The sequence below is a fragment of the Opisthocomus hoazin genome, chromosome 5, assembly GCF_030867145.1.
Source record: "Opisthocomus hoazin isolate bOpiHoa1 chromosome 5, bOpiHoa1.hap1, whole genome shotgun sequence".
In the NCBI taxonomy this organism is placed as follows: domain Eukaryota; kingdom Metazoa; phylum Chordata; class Aves; order Opisthocomiformes; family Opisthocomidae; genus Opisthocomus; species Opisthocomus hoazin.
The window spans coordinates 55,991,678-56,014,707 of NC_134418.1; the positions used below are offsets into that span (position 1 = coordinate 55,991,678).

The following is a 23,030-nucleotide window of genomic DNA, read 5'->3' on the forward strand; positions in this document are numbered from 1 at the left end:
GACTTTCACTTCATGGCTGCTTTATTGTATTGACTCAGGCTTGACTGAGTTTCTTTTCTTCCTTCTCTGTCTCTGTCTTTTGCTCCATTTCATTACCCAGCAATATGGTTTCTAGGTCCCTCAAATCTTTTGGCAGCCAATATTGTGTTGCACTTACACCCTTTCAAGCATCTGCTTCCTTCTGATAACACTTTTTTTTTTTTAATGTAAGGCTCAGCATTTTCCCCCTCTTTAACCCCTTTGATATTTGCTCTAGAGTGAAATATTGAGAAGCAGAAAGTTCTGAAGTTTTCCCAAAAATATCTTATAAAAATACTGGCACCAATAGAAGGGTTATTCTACCTGAAACACTGTCTCCTATTGAGACACTATTCATTGTCATCTTCCAGGCACGAGTTCCGCTTGGGCTTCTAATAAAGAATATGCAACTTCTCTCATTCCTCTTCCTCATTGTCCACACTCTTGTGAATGGGTCAACCTGCTACTTTCAACCTTGTAATGAACTTCCAAATGTTGCATTTTGGGTTTAAATGTAGTGTCCAGTGTTTTGCTTGAAAGGCCATTAGGACGGAGGTCTGAAGTCAAGTGGGACAGGATATTAAGGCAGTAAATGAGGTAGCATTCAACTCCCCAGTTAATTTAACTACTAAAAGCACAGACTTGCAAATAAATATGCTGTATGCCTGTCTGAGAACTTTATGTGATTTATAATCTATGATTATTACATGCTTCATGATTTTGTTTTCATAGTCACAGTAATAGATGTTCCTTCTGGAAACCAAGTTTTGGTACTGATCGTGGCAAGACTTATGTGAAAAATTTTCTTCAAAGACTATAAATAATCCTGCTTAAAATACAAATTCTTTCATTGCTACATCCCGCTTTTATCTAAAATTGGGAAAATAGAACAGGTGGTGCATCATTAAAAACTGTGTGGGGAAACATTTAAGGAAGAAAGAATGAAGACATTTGTAGTACATCCCTGAATTCTGCTTATTTCCTGGAATGAAATAATCTTTTTTTAAGTGTACTTCATATAGTTTTTCCATAATGATTTATGCTTTTTGAGATTTTGCTGGTTCCAAGTTATTTTGGAGTGGACAGAGTTGTATGCAGCACCATCAATTTTAACAAACAATTTAGATTCTAGTGTGTTGAAGACAAGTGTCTTTAAACTAACTGCCTGTATATTTTTGCCTTTTAAATCTGGTAAGTACATGACGGAAAGATCTGAGTGAACTTGCAGGCGCAGAATTTCAAATTCCAGTATTTGAGCACATCTGGCAGTGCATAGCTAAAAGCACCTGCTCTGGAGTTTAAGACTTAACGGAGTGCATCTGCACAAGCTTTTTTTCATATGTTGTAACCCAGATGGAAATACTGCATTTATGGACTAGGGCTAGGTATGAAAGTTGGCGTTTTGGTTATCCTGGAGTTATTCGAACAATTTCTTTGTCGTCAGGATAGTTGAAAGAATTTTGGGGTTTTATCTATGTGCTTATTTATAAACACTTTAGTACCTTGCCTTTTTGTTTTGTTCTCTTTTAAACCCTTTGTAACTGTTCTCTTCTTCTCTTTTATGGGCATGTATTCACTCCGATTAGTCTCCTTTGTCATAAGTCAAAAGGGAAGTACCTCTATGGAAACAGTATCTTTTTCTTAGTTCCCTGGGAGCCCCATTCAATATATGCACCTCTGTAGATGGATAAAAGGAGCGTGATGTTCAGATTCTTCTATCTTAATGGAGCAAAAATCAATTTTCCTACCTTCTCTTGAGTTTTGCTAATCTTCTGAAGCTGATGGTTCCACTAAGGGAAGGTAAAAAATTGGCCTCTGAAGGTTATTTCTCTATGATAGTGTGTTATTTACCAAAAGCCTCTATTTTGTTTTTCCTTAATGGACCTCATTCCTGATGAAAAGAGAAGATTTGCAGAAACTAAAAAAGGGATTGGCCAAAAGAAGTGAAATGGATTTTTTTCATATTCTGTAAAGCCATCAAAACACAGACAACAAGAAAGATTGTTCTAGTAGGGCTTCATTGAGCAAATGGATTCACTTCCATGGTGGTGTGAGGACACAGATTCTTCAGAATTATTCCAGGAGAACAAAAACCTAATCCATCAGCAGTCATCATGCCACAGCTGTTACAAGAATCTATCTCCCACTGAATGCTAGCCAACTAATTTTTGAGAAGTGGCATTTTTCAGAGTTTATTGTTTTCTCATCAACATAGCACCAACCACATCAACTATATTCACACAATGATGTTGTCTTTGATGAATTAGCCATGTGCTTTGTATTTATGGATACAGGACTTTCAATTTCTTGAGAAGAAATAAGAACTTTTAGGTAGAATGTAGGAGATTTCTCTCTGGTCCTGTGTGCAAGTATCTGTTAAGCTATGCTGGAATTCAGCAGCACAATGAAGAATCTTTATGGAAACATGTAGTTCTGCAAGCCTTCACAAGATGCTTTTATTAATTGGTGAAGCATTTGGGGGTAAGCACTTCAAGACCAAAATTTTAATACAGTTCTTTTTTTTAACAGTAGGTAGTTACAGTGTACTCTTTCTCAACTCAGTGTACCATATATGATTTTTCAAGATTAGGCAGGTTCATATTACAATTTTCTTTTTATTTTTCCTACTGAAGAAGTATCTGAGTCTCACTTAGGTGTTTCATACTTGAGTTTTAGTCTACAGTAAGCAATGTTAGTCAGTGGTAAAAGACTAGTTTAAAATGAACCAAAACAAAATAGAGTCCACATGGCGCCATTCTTTACTATAACTTGGATGGGGAAATACTATGTTGCTCTTACTCTTTCTGGGGTCAACAGTAGTTTCCCTTTGCAGTAATTTGTCATACAGATATGACCATACAGATGTTGCAGATGCTGATGAGATGTATAGGCTACGAGGAGAAAAACAGTGTCTGTCTGGAAATAAATCTTCTTGCTAGCCTGATGTATGAAGACAATAAATGTGCTTTGCAGTTTGGGGTTCACAGTCATATTTGGCCCTTTTTCCTTATATACTTGCGATGTGTGCAGTGTTGGCCATGATAAATAGAAGGATCTCTGCCTACAGTCTTTCAGAAGAGTTTGTTCCAACTTAGATCTGCCCAGTTCTTTCTCATGGATTTTTACATACATATTTCAGCAGAAAGAGCAGTCACAGTACTCAGATACTCAAAAATGCATCTGCACCACAAGAAACTGCCTGTCAGATTTCCTGCATAAACTATAAAAATAAAAAGTATCTCAGCAATTATTTTTCAGCTGTGAAATATGGTTTTGAAAAGCTGTGGCTGTAATTTTTCTTGCATAGAACTCTTTGTACTCCCTTATTGTTACCATATGTGACGCTTTTTTTTCTAGTTCAGCCACTCTCTGAATAGCCAAACTCTGCACAATTTTTCTTTCTCCAAACTGCTTACTTCTAGACATAACCAGTACATCTTATAATTGCAAAGGAGCTATGAGAGTATTCAGACTGCATGTAGGGCTCCCGGCTAGGAGCCTTGTAATCTGAAGTGATATTTCTCGAAAGAAAGGTTTTGGAGACTGGACCTGGCATTTCTGGTTTATTTTGGAATCTTTAAAACTGTCCCTAGTCTTCCATCTTGTCTCATTATTGATGATTTCCATTGTCTGACTTAAGCTAATATGGACACTAGAGCCACTTCATGAAATTCATAGCTTCAGGTCACATGTCCCTTTTTTCTTTGAAATTCAAAGAATCTAAAAAGTATGAAAAAGTGCAAACATTTTCTTTTCTGTAACAAGAACAGCAAAATATGTGTAAGATTCTTGCCAGTTCTGCTTGGCAGCTTACTATTAACATTGGCTTATTGCTTTACATGTGCATGCTGCATATTTCTCTGTATTGAAGGCACTACACTTGACAGGTGGTTTAAAATATAAAGTGGAATAACCTCTGATTACTTTTATGCTCATGAACTGAAATCTCAAGTCTGAGACCTACTAGTCTACACATGGTGTAGCTTTTCTGGCTGGTGGAGGTGTAGTCTGGAGCCTTTATCATGGTGCTGCTCTTCATTCTCCAGGTTTTGTCAGGACCTTGCTTCTGAGTCTTTTCCATGCTTCCAGAGTATGCTTTGAGATCCTTGTTGACTTGATAAAGGCATTTTTGTAGGAGTTTTTGATGAGAGAGGTAGTACGTGGCTTTCAGCCAAATGAGAGATTCCTGCAATTACAGGATGAGGCTATTAAGGACTTAAGAATGTACATTTTTCTTTCTTCTTTTTTTTTTCTTCTTTTTTTTTCTTTTTTTTTAAGGAAAGTAGTTTTTCCATTGAAATAAAAAGTGTGGTGTCTTGAGGAGGGGTTGTAGTTCAAATCATGAGTGATTAATTTTGCATCAGTGTTTTGAATGAGTCTAGGAGAAACATGATGTTTCTGAAGGCTGAATGAGGTAAAGGCTCTAGAAGTTCAGATGGGACCCATAAGTTTCTGGTCAAGAAGATCAAGCAGCCTAACAGTGCTGTGAATGTTGTTGGGGGTTTTTTTGAATTTTTTTTTTTTTTTTTTTTAAAAACCCTTAATTTATAACTCTAAATCCCTACCTTTGAAAACATTTATACTTTATTTGCAATTGCCAGGTGATGATCCATCTAGCTGAGTTTTATGTCTCAAGTAGTAGGTAATATGAACTGCTTGAGGGAAGAATTCAGGAAATTCTGAAATGGACTTCTCTGAAAGAGGCTTGTAGTGCTTCATTAGTCTTTGTCAGTAATTTTGCTTTTTGTGGTAAAGGGCTTACAGACAGCTGGCTCATCTTTCTTGTAGTCTTGTAGTTCATTGTTTTCACAGTAAAGCTTTATCCAGCCCAAATGATCTGGATTATTTGGTTTTTGTTCAGTAATGTCCTAACTGCTGGCCTGAGAGACTTGTTGCAGGTTGATTTAGTGCATTTTTTTTGCCCCAGGCTTGGAGCAAATGACTTCTGTACCTGGGCTGTTCACTCACATTGCTTTTAACAGCGGTCACTTCCAGTCATTGAAAAAAACCCAATAACGTTTCATTAGTAGGAGAAATTTAGCTAGCTGACAAGTTTGTTATACTTACTGCCCACATAAGCTCTAAACCAAAACTTCATTAAAAAGAAATATCATCAGACTTGCTAGGTATACTATATTACATCTAATTAAAGTCAGCCTTGATAAACCTGTAATTAACCAAAGGAGAGAAAAAGCCAGACATGGAGATCCATCATTTTAGCGGTATCACGATGATGACACCTGACAGTTGTGGACTTTTTAAATTCTATTAATCTTGAACTAACATAGGTGATTTGAAAAAACAATGTGTCATCTTTCACCTTACCTAAACTTGGTGGAGATGATCAGCAAACCTGCAGTTTGAGACAGGTTTTCTTTTTTTTTTTTTCCCACGTAGGTATTTTTAAACTCAGTCTGACTGAGTATAATCAGCATGCAGGTTGTACAGCTGCTGTAAAGCTGGATTCCTGCTTTCTTCTGAATCTGCTGTTGTATATGTATTGACACAAGAGATTTCAGGCAGCTGCAAGTAACAATTTAAGAATCGAACTAACTGTAGACTGTTTAGAAATGTGGAATAATTTAGTCACATGATTTAATTAGATAAGAGTTTCTGAATTCTGAAATGCTGCTCTGATAGTCTAAATTAGTATATCTTAAAACTGCCAAATGTGTAATCTAAAAGATGTTTTAAAATGACAGGGATACCTTAAAATGTGATTGTTTTGTTGTTGTTTGGATTTGGTTTGGGGTTTTTTGGACGACTGAGTGCCAAATCACACTCTTATTAAAGTCAGTGTGAAAACTCACTTTTAATTCAGTGCACTACAAAATGAGTCCAGAAAATGCTTGTATGCTGCCAACTTCAGCTATGGCATTGTTACGTCTCACTAGCTTTATCTGTTGGGCCGACACTGGCCGTCAGAAATGTTGAAATAACCTCGACCACTTACTTGTGCCATGAAATAAATTCCAGTAAATTGAAACACAATCTAGCATGGTGTTACTTGGGGCTCTGTTCAGTCTTCTGTATTTGTGGTGCTCTCTCAGAGATGCAGATGTTTCTGTGGCATTTTGTGTATGCAGAGCATTTCAGACACCTATGGTCTGCATTGGGGCAGAGAATTTTTTCTACAATGCTTGATTTCACACCAAATAATCAGGAAAACCAATGAGTCATCAAAGTTTGAGAAATCATTATGCATTTGGAGATGAGAATTCGCCTGCTTGTAATTTATTTATACACAAAACTAGAATTGGAGTAATTTGCAATGTCAAAATTTTTGCTCATTCTTTCCACAGAGGATGTGTTTGCAACAAATACATTTCTTGCATACTTTCAATGAATACAAACCTACCAAAATTATGCACTATTAAAATATGCCAATCCATTTTATTTAAAAATAAAAACCCAAAAAACTTCCTTTAGATAGAGGGTTGTCTGCAGTTTATAAAGAAGAAATGATGTCTGTTTTCTGTTTATTATGTATCTCCTGGTCCACAACTTGGTCTTCTGATGAGTATTCCTTAAATGAAAAAGATCACTAAAGAATGAGTGGACAAGCCAAGAGTAAGAAGATAATCTGTATCTTCCTGTTTTCTTTCCCTTGAAAGGTTCTTTTATCAAATAGTAGTGGTATCTTTTCTTATCTTGACTTTTCACTCGGAATTTTTTTACAAAACAAATATTGCCTTAAAGCTGGCTAAAACGATACTGCGTATCTTTTTGATAGGAACGCTAAAGGTGTCTGATGTATTTGCTTACGTACTCAATTACTAATAATAACCCCTAAAATCCTTAAAATATTTGTTGGGCCAACACTGGCCATCAGAAGTGTTGAAATAACCTCAACTTCTCCAGAGTAACCCATATTTAATAAGATACTGCTTAAGTGGAAAATAACCAGTTGCGGGAACATTCAAAATCTGACTAAAAATATCTTTCTTTGAGAAAACTTATATTTACAGTATTCTTGAGGAGTGGAAGCTACTTTTCACAAAACCAGACCTAATTGGCACTCATATTCTGCTTCCTCCCATGTGTTATCTCTGTCCATATTAGGGTAATTAGATAGGTAGGTTGTCCTAAGTAAATGGTTGGGTATTGTTTGGGAAAAAAATCTACTGTACAAATGTCTGCTTTTGAGGATCTTGGAAAAAAGTCTGTGTAATACCGTAAGTAAATATCCAGTAATAGCATACATTTAAAAATGGTAGTGGAAACCTAGAAAGGAAATGCAGAGTCCAGAAGAAACATTTTCAATACCATCTGTAGTATGTTCAGTAAGCAAACAAACAGTTAGTGTACATGTCTGTTGTATAAACCTACTCATCCCCTTCTCTTTCATGATGCATTGTCTTTAGTTTTCCAGAATGTTTTACGGGGATTGTGTTATAGAAGACCATGTATTTGGTACTTGTCAAAAATTACATGCTAATCTGTGGCAGCAGTTATTTAGACAAAAAAGCAGAACGTAGCTGGAACTATATAGCAGGCAGCTCTGGAGACAGTCAAGTTTAAGTCAAAGACAGGCTATAGTTTGAAGTCTCTCTTTCAAAACAAATGAAGATGTCTTTGAGTATTTCATGAGACTTCCAGTGCAATCATGTAATGATTTTCAGTAAGTATTGTCATATATAGGATTTTTCTCAGTGCATCCTGAAGTAGCCTTATGTACTATTTCAGCTCATCTTTCCTCACCCAGCCTATGTCAGTTGTGGAAATTCTGATTCATTCCATTTTTGAAAAGTCTGTTCTCTCTCTTCCCAAGACTAAAAAGAAGTACTTGAGGAAAGAAGTAAATTACCGTATTTTGCTGTTAAATATTTGGTATTTTTATAATGAAAGAATACTATTCATTTCCACAGTAATGACTTATCTTCAGATATTTTTTTTTTCCTCCTGTAGGGTAGTATGTGTCAAGCAAATTTCTCTTTCTTCTCCTATTCTATAAAGCAAATCCCAGCAGACTTTCCCAGACTTCAGACCAAATAGTCCTGATACAAATGGAATCATGAGGGAAATTGCTATTATTTTCAGTTGTGAGCAGGTGCTTCTCTTCAGCCTTCTGGGAATTTCTGATTCATCTTTGCTTAGACTCTTCAAGATGCTACACATAGTCCTTTAATTCAAGTGCAGTAGATATGTAGCATGGATAAACAGTAGGCAAAAATTTAGCAGTAGTTAAAATGCCTATCATGTAAGGGAAAACAAATAGGTTTGGGTTTTTTTTCTATGATAAAGAAACATACACTGTTTGTGCTTAGATGCAAAATATGCGCACTGCTACAGCTGCAAGAGCTGTTGGCTGGTCCCTCTAAGCCAACAGTTTGACTTTGTAATGAATTTTCTTTCTCCAAGTACTTTTATAATTCTTTTCTGTATTCATTCATCAAAAGAATTAAATCTTTTGGACTAAGCTTGCAGCAGACCAAACAGTTAAATTTAGCCATTGGCTCACACAGCCCTCTGGAGAAATTTACATACTTAGCATGACCTTGCTGTGGAGTGTTTTAACTGGTAGTATATGTAGTTTGCTTTCTGGAATGCACCTGCAACAGACTGTGTGTAAGTATTACTAGATAAATATCCTGTAGTGCAGTGCTAGATAAATATGTGAAAGCTACTAATTTGCAGACTTGCCTTGATTTTTGGGGTGTACAGTACCATATTTAGAAATTTGCCAAATAAATATGGGAAAAATAGTAAGTGCTGAATGTGTGCTGCATGTGGAGGATCAAGAGGCACTGAGGAAGCACAGTAGTAAAAGCTGTCCTGTTAATGCACTGGGAAGTGTTGCTTTCTTTATTGGATACCAGGGAAGAACTGTTCAAAGATAACATTTGAAAGATATTGTAGGTCATCCCACCAGTCACAAACTTTCTGAGGCCATCAGTGCATGAAAAAGGTAGTGGTCATGCAGATAAGCAAGATGCTGGTGACCCGCTTTACACTCTCAACTTGTCATCTGCTGCTGATGTGACAGGGAACCACAGTAAGAGCTGCAGTGAAGGAGAGGTAAGGGGTTTTATTCCTCTAGGGCTGCCCAGACACAGTAACTTGTTATTGGATCTGACAAGTAGGTTAGTGCCCAGTCTTCTTAGAAAGCCAATAATGTGCCATAAATCATGAGTTTCACAATATGTACATTCAACTGACATCCTCTTTCGTACTATGTCTGGAGTTTTTGGCAGAGTCCATGATCTAGGCTGGGAGAGGACAGATAGCTAAGGAACTCAATAGAATGGTATGGCATCACTTTTTCATAGTGTTTGTTACTTTCTTGTTAGCTGATTGAACTGGCACATTCACATGACTGTGGTACCTATTAGTGATAGTGCAGAAGGTAGGAATACGCACTCCCAGAAGAAACCCTGCAGACCTGATTTAGGCTAACCTTACACTTCGAGTTTTGCTTACAAACTCAAGTAGTGCTCAGAAAGGGGACAAAAAGCAACAAAGATAAACTGGATCAACATAAACCCAGCAAATATGTTATGTGCTGTCTTCTCAGCAACAGTGATTCAAATAAAGCAGTGGGAGCAATCAGTCCCAAGGGGCAGTATGCCTAGGGAAAGCAGTCTTGAGAGAGTGCCGGTGAAGCTCCAGGGGGAATGTCTGGCTGCAGTGCCAGCATTTAAGAGAAAACTTCTCTGCAGCAGATGTAAATTAGTGTCCTCTTCCCGTGGGGCAAAGACCCGAGAGCTCGCAATTTCGGCCTAAAATAGGAATTTAATGGCAGAACCAACTTCTCTGCCTGCTCTTATTCCACTGACAGTGAAAGGTGACTTGACTGTTCATTTGTCAGAACACATAGCAATTAAACATCAAATTTAAAATTAATCCAACTTTCTCTAGCCTTCTTCTCTCTCCTGTGATCACCTAAACATGCGTTTGATACAGAACCAGTTACTGAGTCACAACAGCGTACATCCGTGTTAAATTCTTTCTAGAATTTGCATCCATATAACAGGAATCAACCTCTGGACTCTGGAAAAAAGTAACCTGTACAGTATCAGCAAGGATAATTCCATGTTTCCCAAGGTGAAAAAAAGAAAACAGAATAAGGCACAGGACTTCCTGACCAAAGTATAGATGGAAATCTTTAGTACCTCAGTGAACTACATGAGCTGAAGTTTCTTATTAACGATCATTATTTACTGTGAATTTAAATACAGATTATGAGATTTTAAATGTTTGCTCTTTTCATCTTGCAACCTGTGATAAAATCATTCAGTAAATAGGTTACTTGTTCTGTTTTCTCAGTTATTTAAAGAAAAATACACAAGCCAGATGCATTATTTCATATATTTGGTTATGTTGTGCCACGTGATTTGCCAAACTAACAATTCCTTCATTGCCTGTTGAACCTGTCTTTTGTTAAACACCAGCTATTGCCTGGCTACTTCCCACCATGCTGTTTTTATTAATTCTGTCTTAGGTCTGCTGCTTTTCTTGTTTCTTTTCTGTGCCTTCATTCTCAAAATATCTTTAAAGTATTGCATTTAACTGCTGACATAAAGTTACTCATCTTCTAAAGCCCGCAGTATTCCCCAAGTCTGTATATTTTTCCTCATCTTCAGTGTTCCTCTGATTTAACTGTTCCATTTTGTTTTGACTTTTGATTATACCAGGGTCCGATTGGTATGGATGGAAAGCTGGTAGGTGATTTGTTCAAAACCAGTGTAATTTAGGTCTTGCACATATTCCCTCTTTGCTTTTTTAATTGCTCATGCTGAAATTAATCACATATCGGCTTCCTTCAGCATAACCTATTTCAACCTCAGTAGCATAGATATGAACGGAGTGCTGAAAAGCCGCTTCAGTCTTTTGTGTCTGTCCAAGGAAAAGGAGGTCAGCCGTGCTACTCCTGTTTCTGTATCACTTTCTGCCTGGGTTAGATTGGAAGACAGATGTTCCTACTTGGGTGCTCTGACCAAGAGAATGCTTCACTAAGATAGTTTGGTGATGCCTTTCAAACAGCAGGATATTCTTTCTGGCCTCATATCTGTGGCTCTTGCTGGTTTCCTTTTTCCACAGGTTCTTCGTTTTTGTGTTTTAATTTCTCTGCCTGCATTTTGTTGGCTGATTGGATCTGAGCAGTCCCATGTCTCATTTTAAATGCATTTGTATGCTATCCCAGATATTCTTTAGGGAGGTGCTACTTGAATTAGCTTAGAAATAACCTTCAATTTCATACAATGCATTTGTAAATATATTTGTATTTATGTATATATTTGCCTATCCATATGACCCTGGAAGTTTATGTTCCCAGCTCTTTAAAGATTAAAATCATGCAAAAGCTGTGAAAATCCTGTTTCTGCACTTTCTCATGCTATTGTTTTTGCTCTCTCTCTCTTTCTTCTCTTCCAGGACAGCCCTTTTCTTTGATACCCTGAATACATCTTTTCTTTTCTGTCCTTTCTTTTCCTACAAGCTTGTTTCCTCTGCAAGTTCAATTGCTAACTTACAGTGTCAACTTCCTTTTTCTTCACTTAAGGCTCTTTCCTGTGCTCCTTGATGTCTCTTTCTACTGTTAAGTAACTTTTCTGCAGTGTTTGCAGCCTCCGATCGATAGGCTTTTTCTTTAACCTCCTCTTTTAGCAGGTTGATAGCTTGCCTATTGGCTTCAGCTAGTTCTGGTTACACCATATGTCTTTTTCTTTTAGCATCATTTACATATTAGCAGCTAATATTAGGTTAAATTGCTAAGAAGGGATTAACTATCAACTGTAGAAGACCTTCCATCATAGTAATTAGAATAAGCTGCCAAACTTAACCCCTTTCTTTCCTGCAAAATAGTGTATTAAGTCAGTAGATAGCAATGTAGAAGGCAAAAATGTTTGGAAGATTTTGCTGAAACCATGATATGTTATACAGCTATACCCACTGTAGTAATGCACATTAAAAAAAAATAAAATAAAAAGCAGCAGTCAGTAGTGAATAGTCAAGTACATGAGCAATGATCCTGAGGTTCGAAGTGGCAGCCACTAAAATACACCTGATCGGTTATTGGTGTTGGGACTGATCTGTAAGTGTGTGTGAAGAAAGGCACTCAGTTGGTAGCTACAATCAATGAATCAATGTTAGAGTTAGTAACACATTTGAATAAAGAGGTTTTTATTAGAAAAAAATCAGAGTAATGCTGACTTTTCAGTCCTGAAGAGTGTTTTCACCCTGTTTGTAATCTAAAATTCGGATAAATACTCCCAGCTAAAACATTTTAATCCATGGGTAACATGCATTGGGAACAATTTACACAGCCGTGAGCCAGAGTGATTTCAGCAATCTGGAGCCCTTTTGGGAACACGAGCATATTAATTGAGATTGAGCTCGCTCACATGAGTTGTAATATTAGATTGTATTCATGTTAGAGGGTTTTTTGATGAACACAAAAGTAACTCACAGAGCTTTATTCCTGACCCTTTCACAATATACAAAAATGAGAGATGGCAAAATGAACAACCCTTTTTTCTCCCACACTTCGAATTGTTGTTGTGTGACAATGACCCTTTACAATCAAAAAGGTCAGTATTGAAATGCCTCCTTCCACCTGTACCTTTGTAAGCAGAGCTGATGAGTTCCATCATATAGTGCTTGCTACGTCCTCTGGTTATGTCACTTACTCGATCATTAGTGAGAAGGGAAAATTATACTGTATCTGCAGTAGCTAGTGTCTATAAAAAAAGATACAAAAATATTGAATGATTGGGAACAACTTAAAAAAACCCAGAAAATAATTACTTTCACTAATGCAAAGTTCCTTTCATGTTCCAGGAGCTCATAGCTAACAGGATGAAAAAGTCCTGCTAAGAGTACTTTTGTATTCAGCATCTGTATTTACAGTTAAAAGCAGGATAATTGCAATACTGACAGCATATATAAACTAAGAGTAATGCAGCTATTACATTCCCCATATTACATTCCCCAAAGTGTCAGTTTTCAAAACTTTTGTTTAAAAATATATATTTTTTTAATTTGCTTTCTACTACTTTAAATCAACATTTTTTTGAAACATTTTGGTAATTTCAGATTTTCGTTTAAGTTTTTTTTTGCTATATATATCTTGGATACAGTCTTTAATGATGCGGTCAAAATGTATTGCAACTTTAAATATACTCGTGAGACAAACGTGAGCTTGTATATAAGAGTTTGCATGCATAAGTCTCAGTTTAGTTAATTTATACAAATTCATTGTACAGGCTGCCCAATACTGCATCACTAAGCAATTCCTGATGATTTTAGGATCAGATATAGCATATAATATATGAAAACCTGCTGTGATGGGAAGATTGAGGTGAAGGCTGAGTCGCAATTGTTTCCATTAACCCAGTGTGATGTGTAACTTCACAGAACTGACCAATTCAGAAAATTGTACTTCACATTAGAACTGGCAAACCTCAGCCAGTATTTTTTTTTTTTGCCTGAAAACCTCTGTAGTGCAGTGTTGTTGTAAGGAACTAATACAAAACCGCAGCATCTACAAGGAATGCTTTAGGCTGCCTTCAGTGTAAGGATTCAATAGCCACAGGAATTCTGTATTTTATCATGATTATCGTGATTCCTCTGTAATTTTGTTTCTAATATTTCTTATGTTTAGATTTTTTTCTTGTATTTAGATTTTTAAAAGAATCTTTAAAAACTTGCATGTGAATTAAAATATGGTTTTCTGGGTTTTAATTTAGCACAAAAAAGTCTTATTAGTTACTAAAAAAAGCATTTTTCTTCAGCTGCTTTTCTTGTAGATAATAGTTTCCAGTTGAAATGCTCCCTCCCCACCTTTAAATCACACAGAATCACAGAATGGTTGAAGTTGGAAGAGACCTCTGAAGGTCATCTGGCTCAAGCAGAGCCATCAAGAGCAGGTTGCCCAGGATCATGTCCAGAAGACTTTTGAATATCTCCAAGGATGGAGATTGCACATTCTCCCTGAGCATCCTATGCCAGTGCTTGGTTACCCTCACAGTAAAATAGTGTTCCCTGATGTTCAGATGGAAAAGTTTCAACTCTGTGTAGCAGTACCTTCTAGCTAAAGTGAAGAGGTTTTATAAGACTTATAAGAAGTCTCCAGGATCAGTTTCTTTTAGCAAATGGGAATGTAGTTTCAATTCAACTGAAATATTACTGAAATGTCATAAAACACTAGAAGCTAAGCTAGCTCTAGAAGTTGAAGAAATTCTCTCTTTATAGGGAGAAATACATAAGTATTTGTCTGTCCTATAAGATGAGCTGATTGTCTGGGCAATTGTAGTTCATAGTCACAACTACTATACTGTTTTGTAATATATCTCTGCTTCATGCAAATAATTTGTAATGAGTGGACTAGAATAACTGGTGACTTGCACTGGCTTTCCTAGGCTAGGGGCCTTAGTGGTAGGAAGTCTGCTCTGTGAGGGCTTGCAGCAACTAGAGATACATACACCTCCTCAGTGTGCGAAGGGTGCCTCTCCGTTTGACCAGGGGTGGTCCAAAGGTGTTGATGATAAATAAGGGAGAGGAAATGTATCAGTTACCTCTTGGGCTGACTGACAAGGGTTCATCTACTGCTGACTTACTGGTTTAAATATCGGTTATACTTGCTTAAAACTGCGGTGCTTGCGGTAGTGGCAAAAAGCCTTTTGTTTGCCCAGCAGTGCGTTCCTACAGTTTTTAGACTTTGTTCATTCAATAGGCAGTAATTAGCACCTCCTTGAAACATGGGGGTGAGCCATAATAGAGAAAAAGTGCACAATACTTACTTCTGAATCAGCTCAACATCTGTGCATTCTTTCTCACTCAAGAATGACTGAATTAGGTCTTTCTTTCATATCTAAATTGTATTGTTCTGACTATCTAAATTATAAAGTTTCTCAAAGGCATGTTCCATGATGGGTTATTGTAATTTATTTCTGGAATCAGTTAATTGCAAGAAAGCTCATCAGTTTGAATTAAAACATTCAAATTTACTATAGACTTAAGAGTCCAGAATCTGACTTCAGTACAGTTACTGGATTTTTTTGTTACCTCCTTATTAGAGAGTACTGTAACTATTTGCTACTATTTAAGGACTTAATCCTTGTCATAACTTTCCGTAACCTTATCTTTTTCTTTTTTTTCAGGGTCAGCCTGGTCCTCAAGTAAGTGCCATCTTATTTTTCTACATAAATTAAGGCTAATTACAGGTCACACCAAACTCAGGTTATCTACAAAGTATTTTGATGTGTTTTTTAATCCTACTGTAAAGAGCTAGAAACTGGTAACCGTTGCATAGTTCAGAAAGGCCAATATTTGCCAAGAGAGAAAGATGGGCCCCCTCATATGGTTGTCTGAGTTCTCTCAGCTGTTTGACCAGATGGTGGGGGTAACAACATAATACTGAATAAAGCAAATCCCCTAACTATGGCTTGAAACTTTGCCACCTAACTTTAAAGCAAGATGAAATAACTTAGCAAGTGTGTAGCAAATGTAATACTTCAACTGCTTATTAATCGCATGTTAATAATGTTTCTATAATCCAGGCAGCCCTCAGTTATTTTAAATATTGCACTGCTAGCTATTTTGATTAATTATACACACTGCTTTGAATTAGTTCTGCTTTATTTAAGAATAGTAGAACTTTGTCTTGTGATCTGTAATTGAAGATGTGGAAACCTAGGGATCTCACTTCACTTCTAAGGTAGAAATTGACCAGCAGAAAGGAAACATTAGGTACAGCAAAAATGAAATGTAAAGTATTTGAGTTAGAGTGGTATAGAAATGTGGAAGAGCAAGGAAATAGAGGGGGAAAAATCCAATACTAAAGCCAAACTTAGTGAAATCCGTTGAAAACCTCTACCTTTTTGCCTACTGAAGATACATTATGGGAAGTAAACTCTGGTCTGTGGACCATCTTATTAGCGCAAGTGAATTGCCTGAACCAGGATTTCTGTGAGGGCCTTTTATATTTCAGAATCATAATTGAAAGTCAAAGCTTTACAGCCAGGTAATTTGTTGAAGTTAGGCTTTCCTTTACTGGAAGCAAGCGTTTTCCTCAGATTTTTTTTGTTTCTAACCATCGTTTTCTCTCGAAATACAGTTTGTGTTACAAGCCCTCATCCCACTCAGTTTGAATGCCTAATATCCTTGAGGTGCCAGGCTCCATTTAATAGTATTATATAAGTAGTCTGTATGATATGGGAAATGACCACCTCCCACAGCACTTATATTTCACAGTAGGCTCTTGATTTGTGGCCTACACAGAGAGGTACCTTCAGCCTCTGTGTTGCTAGGGGTCAATGAAGAGAGAGATTGTAATTCTGTGTGGCACTCCTCCTCTGAACAAGCTCTGTTGAGGACCTGAGGCTGTGACTCGAACCTGTGGGTTGCCCTCTAGTTGATGTTGACTTGTGCTGCCACCCATGTGTTTTCCCTCTGGGTTTGGACCCCCACCTCCCATATTTCAGTTGCTTGGAGAGCGTCTCTTGCTTGATGCTTGTAAGCAGCTTCTCAGTCTTTGCAGCTCATATCTCTACATGAAATGCCCTGAGGTAGCTGTAGGCAAAAAAACACAATGGAGATGGCAGCATTCAGTGTGTTTCAAGGGCAGAAAGGCAGAGAGATCTTGTCACAATTATAAGAGAAGTGGGTGCAAACCATAGGAAAAACCCTCTAAAAATACCTCCCCCCCAACTGTATCAATTTCTCTGTGCTTTGAATGATTATACAAAAAACAGGTACAAGGTACGAGGCCCAACAAGATTTAGGATGAGAATTCTTACATCCTAACTTCAGTAGTTCCAGTGGAAATGCTCATCTCTGTGCCATTGCCATTATTCTGAGTAACACTCTTCCGTTCTTAATGTTGCCTTTTCCACTGTTTCAGCTGATATGGTCGTATTATAGCAGGAGGATGTGTACGTACTTTGTCATTTTAACTGGCTCATGGAGTCCAGGGATAATTCTTGTAAGGGCACTGGTGATGAAGTTTTAACGGCATGAGACAGAGCAGGATTGAGCTCTAGATCAAGAGGCCTAAACCCAGAAGCTTGTGTGTGGGTGTTGACATGTGAAGTGTGTAAACACTCTTTGTAGCCAGTGAAGGTTGAGTAAACATTCAGTGTACCTAGAGACCTCGTCAGCTCATTGTAAACTCCTAGGGCTCAGTGACATTCCCTGCATACAGGCATTTGTTCCTATGTGAGATGATCCAGGGTCTCCAGCCTAGCCGCTGACTGTTGAATGTACAAGGGCTGGAGTCTGTGCTGGACCATTGTTGTATCTGTCAGTCATGGGCAGCTGTCTTGGATACCCAGGGAACCTCTCACGTGACACTAGTTGCATGCATTCATGCCTCTTAATTATAGATCACTAGGGATGAGCCTAGGCTTGGAATGCCAAGGCCAGGGGTGAGATTGACAGCCCAGCTCAAGTGTGTCTACACCAATGCACGTAGCATGGGCAATAAACAGGAGGAGCTGGAAGCCATTATACAGCAGGACGGCTATGACTTGGTCGCCATCACAGAAACGTGGTGGGACAACTCGCATGACTGGCATGCTGTCATAGATGGCTACAGACTCTTTAGGAGAGACAGACCAACAAGGAGAGGAGGGGGAGTTGCTCTATATGTGAGGGAGCAACTGGAATGCATTGAGCTTGGCCTGGGGGCAAATGAGGAACGAGTTGAAAGCTTGTGGGTTAGAATTAAGGGACAGGCTCACAAGGGTGACATTACGGTGGGTGTATACTACAGGCCCCCTGACCACGAGGAGGAGGTTGATGGGGCCTTCTACAGGCAGCTGCAAGCAGCCTCACAGTCACAGGCCCTGGTTCTCATGGGGGACTTCAACCACCCTGACATCAGCTGGGAAGACCATACAGCTAGGCAGGCGCAATCCAGGAGGTTCCTACAGAGCATCGATGATAACTTTCTGATGCAAGTGGTGGAGGAACCAACAAGGAAAGGTGTGCTGCTGGACCTCGTGTTAACAAACAAGGAGGGACTGGTGGAGGATGTGAAGGTTGGAGGTGGACTCGGCTGCAGTGACCATGAAATGGTCGAGTTCAGGATCCTGCGTGGAGGAAGCAGGGCGATAAGCAGGGTCAAAACCCTGGACCTCAGGAGGGCTGACTTTGCCCTCTTCAAGGAGCTACTGGGAGGAATCCCGTGGGCCAGGGCTCTCGAAGGCAGGGGGGTCCATGAGTGCTGGTCGCTCTTTAAACAACACTTCTTCCATGCACAGGAGCAATGCATCCCCCTGAGAAAGAAATCGAGCAAAGGAGGCAGGAGACCTGCATGGTTAAATAAGGAGCTTCTAGCAGAGATCAGGCAGAAGAGAAAGGTCCATGGAATGTGGAAAGAGGGACAGGCCACTTGGGAAGAGTACAGAAATGTGGTGAGAGCATGCAGGGATGCGACAAGGAAGGCCAAGGCTCACCTGGAATTGAAGCTGGCAAGGGATGTCAAAAACAACAAGAAGGGCTTCTTCAACTACATCAGCAGCAAAAGGAAGGCTAGGGACAACGTGGGGCCGCTGCTGAATGAGGCGGGTGTCCTGGTGACGGAGGATGCGGAGAAGGCAGAGCTACTGAATGCCTTCTTTGCTTCAGTCTTCAGTGCTAAGACTGGCCCTCAGGAATCCCAAGCCCCGGAGGTAAAAGAAGAAGCCTACAAAGAGGACGACTTTCCCTTGGTTGAGGAGGACTGTGTGAGGGATCGCTTAAGCAATCTGGACGTCCACAAATCCATGGGCCCCGATGGAATGCACCCACGAGTGCTGGGGGAGCTGGCGGATGTCATTGCTGAGCCACTCTCCATCATCTTTGAGAGGTCCTGGAGGACAGGAGAGGTGCCCGAGGACTGGAGAAAGGCCAATGTCACTCCAATCTTCAAAAAGGGCAAGAAGGAGGACCCAGGGAACTACAGGCCGGTCAGCCTCCCCTCCATCCTGGGAAAGGTGATGGAGCAGCTTATCCTGGAGGCCATCATGAAGCAAGTGGAAGAAAAGAAGGTTATCAGGAGTAGTCAGCATGGATTCACCAAAGGGAAATCATGCCTGACCAATCTGATAGCTTTCTACGATGACATGACTGGCTGGGTAGACGAAGGGAGAGCCGTGGATGTTGTCTACCTTGACTTCAGCAAGGCTTTCGACACAGTCTCCCATGATATCCTCCTAGGGAAGCTGAGGAAGTGTGGGCTGGATGAGGGGTCGGTGAAGTGGATAGAGAACTGGCTGAATGGCAGAACTCAGAGGGTTGTCATCAGCGGCGCTGAGTCTAGTTGGAGGCTGGTGACAAGTGGTGTCCCCCAGGGGTCAGTACTGGGCCCAGTCTTGTTTAACTTCTTCATCAACGACCTGGATGAAGAGTTAGAATGTACCCTCAGCAAGTTTGCTGATGACACCAAACTGGGAGGTGTGGTAGATACACCAGAAGGCTGTGCTGCCATTCAGCGTGACCTGGATAGGCTGGAAAGCTGGGCAGAGAGGAACCTGATGAGGTTCAACAAGGGCAAGTGCAGGGTCCTGCACCTGGGGAGGAACAACCTCATGCACCAGTACAGGCTTGGGGTGGACCTGCTGGAGAGCAGCTCTGCGGAGAGGGACCTGGGTGTCCTGGTGGACGACAGGTTAACCATGAGCCAGCAGTGTGCCCTGGCTGCCAAGAAAGCCAATGGGATCCTGGGGTGCATCAAGAAGAGTGTGGCTAGCAGGAGGAGGGAGGTTCTCCTTCCCCTCTACACTGCCCTGGTGAGGCCTCATCTGGAGTACTGTGTCCAGTTCTGGGCTCCCCAGTTCAAGAAAGATGAAGAGCTACTGGAGAGAGTCCAGCGGAGGGCTGCGAGGATGGTGAGGGGACTGGAGCATCTCCCCTACGAGGAGAGGCTGAGGGAACTGGGCTTGTTCAGCCTGAAGAAGAGAAGGCTGCGAGGGGACCTTATAAATGCCTACAAATATCTGAAGGGTGGGTGTCAGGAGGATGGGGACAAGCTCTTTTCAGTGGTGCCCAGTGACAGGACAAGGGGCAATGGGCACAAACTGAGGCACAGGAAGTTCCGTCTGAACATGAGGAAGAACTTCTTCCCTCTGAGGGTGACGGAGCACTGGAACAGGCTGCCCAGGGAGGTTGTGGAGTCTCCTTCTCTGGAGATATTCAAGACCCGCCTGGACGGGGTCCTGTGCAGCCTGCTGTAGGTGACCCTGCTTCAGCAGGGGGGTTGGACTAGATGACCCACAGAGGTCCCTTCCAACCCCTACTATTCTGTGATTCTGTGATTCTGTGATTCTGTGATTATAGGCAGCTACTGAATCTAATAACCATTCTGCTGAATTGCTCTTTAGCCTATGTTGACATCTATATGTCTTAGGCAACTACTTGTGGGCTGTACATTTAGATGTCTTTCCTCATAAACTGAAACCCAGATCCAGATAACTTCATGAGACAGCATTTTAAAAATGTTGAAAGCTGTGGCTGAAAATCTCAAGACTTTTGAAAATTATTTTTAAAGTATCAGTATAAAACAGAACCTGTTAACATACGGATAAAAGAAGTAAAACCCCCTCAATTTCTCATTAAAAAACTATTTGCAGAAATTCTAGCCACCCGTGATTGTCAGTAATTTTCCCAGTCTTAACTGTGTCCATGAGAAATCTGAAATGAAACGTGTTGGTCGATTTGGTTATAAGTAAAGGCTTCCTGGCTTCAAAGATTAGGATTGCTATTCTGACTAAAGAAGCACTTAGAAAGTTCTTGGTGTCATAGCCGTGTAAGTCTACACTAAAATCAAAGATAAATTCTAATCCTTTTACACTCAGTGTTTTATTAACACCTATTCTTTTTTGCTATGATATTAAAAAAGTGCACACTAAGTTCACCCAAAAAGTACATAACTACTAGGTACAAATACAAATTCATAAAAGATCAGTAACATCTCCTACCTTTTTATCTTTGAATTCTTACTGCTTCTTTTCTTCAAAAAGACACCACAAAATATAATTTTGTTTCATATTTTCCTGTTTTAAGTAAAACAAAGCTTTATTATAACTGACAAGCGTTTCTTCAGAGAAAATCTTGTGGTTCTGTTGCATCACTGAAAGGTAGAGACCATGATGAATAGCTAAACGATTTCTAGCATAACTTTAAAAAAGTAAAGTACCTTATTATTTTGGTTTTCTGTTGAAGAAAAAAAAAAAGCTGTTTCTAATACTATGTAAACTGAGCTTCTTTGTAGAAGAGCAAATAATAAAATTTTTAATATTTTTGCTGAAACCTAAATTCTGGCTTTTGAGTCACCCCAAAGAACAGCTGCTTTTTCTTGTTTATAATGTAAATACATATTTAGATTAGCTTGTACCAGAAAGGTTTATTTTCCCAATAAACCTATACAACCGAATTCTGCACATACATCTCCTATTTAATGTAATGGAAGTATTCATGTTTGGCAAAGAGCAGAGTTAACTTCTAGTCTAAAGTTAATTCCACAAGGAATGTACTATCTGAGTAACGAGAAAAGGCTTGTTATTTTTAATATATTTTGCTGTTTAGAAGTGAAGTTCATACAAATATTAGAAAACAGTGCAGTTAGTATTACGGTGAAGGAAGACAAAATGATCCTTTACAAAACCCTGTGAAGTAAAACTATTAACAAGTATAAATGTGGGGCAGGGTGGTGTTTTGGTGTGACTGTCTCAGTCAATTGTTTTCTTCCTCGTGGCAATATCCTCACACTGGCCTATCTCTAATGCAACATACTTTCTCTGTCATGTCAGCGTACATGATCACTCTCTGTGTGGGGCTCTGAGATATAGCAGCCCCACAGATGCTTCGCCCTTCTCTTTGGCAGCCATTCAAATCTGCGTTAGAAAAGGACAAAATACTAATGATAGATACTTGTTTTCATGACATTCCTGTTTTCCTGTATGTGAAATGTCTATGGAAGTGATGTTATGTTGTGTGCATGATAAAGGGTTACCATAGCAATTCTGGTGACAAATATATGCATGTGTCTTTTTCACCGTCAAGCTCCAGGGTATGTGACTAGACTATTTTTAATTTCTGATGGCAGAGATTCTGATTCATGGTTAGACAGGCTATTACTGGCTTGTGCTGTCAACAGAGCTGATGGGAACCATTTTAACTTTTTTGTTTTCTGTGTTTTGTCAAGGCCTGCGAAAAATATCCAGCAGGACATATGCTATAGCTTTGAGCTGTTTTGGATGGCAGCAGTGTGTGTAAGAGATTTGTTTATCACTGCCTAGAGAACACTGTGATGGTAGAGAGAATCCTACACATTAGGAAAGAGTTGAGTATCTGACAGCAGCAAGGATGGGAAGGGGGTTGTGTAAAGAAAGTGTATTTGAAGTCCTGCTGCATTTCCCTTTCAATTTTGGTGATTTGGATATCCATCTGCACTCCAAGATTTGTTAAATGATGTCTCAGTTAGCACATGCCATTCAGTACTGGGACAGTTGAGTGTCACTCAACTCTCACCCTCGCACACAAGGTCAGATGATCATGTGTGTGTTTTGACGGCTTTTTAAGCTATGGGCAAGGTACATATCATGTCCAGTTAACTAATGCTGTAGAAGTGGGCTCTACCTGTCAGACCCTTAGAGTTGGACATGCTTCTGTTGTTCTGATCACTATAAATTGAGGTTTAAGCTCCATGTTCCTTGTTCCCAGCAGTCTGCTTTTAGGAATGCCTAGAGTCTCTCTGCTTGTGTGGAGAATGGAGGAAGGTGGCAAGAAATACCCTTATGAAGGACAGAATCACCATAAGGCTGGCGAAATAGTTTATGATAGCCATCAGCTGTTCATACTCTAGAGAATGATCTTGTGGAGTGTTTCGTCTTCTAGCAGCTGATACTCTAAGCTGCTTTGTAAGCTTCTGATCCTGCTGAAAGATTGTATGACTCAGTTTGAATATGCAAATGCTAGTCTGCTTTTGAGTTACAAGTTGCAGGTCAGATTTTGCTGTCAGTTTTGAACTATTGGTTTGTTAACAAAGAACAGGTACAGTCACTCAAATTTTTGTTTTCTAGGCAAATATGGAG

General features: G+C 39.4%; 1 protein-coding gene across 9 annotated transcripts in view; it reads left to right on the top strand.

Moving 5' to 3' along the window:
- COL25A1 (collagen type XXV alpha 1 chain) overlaps window positions 1–23,030 on the top strand; it is a 335,822-nt gene that overhangs the window by 186,998 nt on the left and 125,794 nt on the right. For all 9 annotated transcript variants that reach the window (XM_075421352.1, XM_075421360.1, XM_075421351.1 and 6 more), the window contains one exon: window positions 15,117–15,134. In XM_075421352.1, coding sequence (XP_075277467.1) covers window positions 15,117–15,134 — 18 coding nt within the window. The remainder of the gene's footprint in view (window positions 1–15,116; window positions 15,135–23,030) is intronic.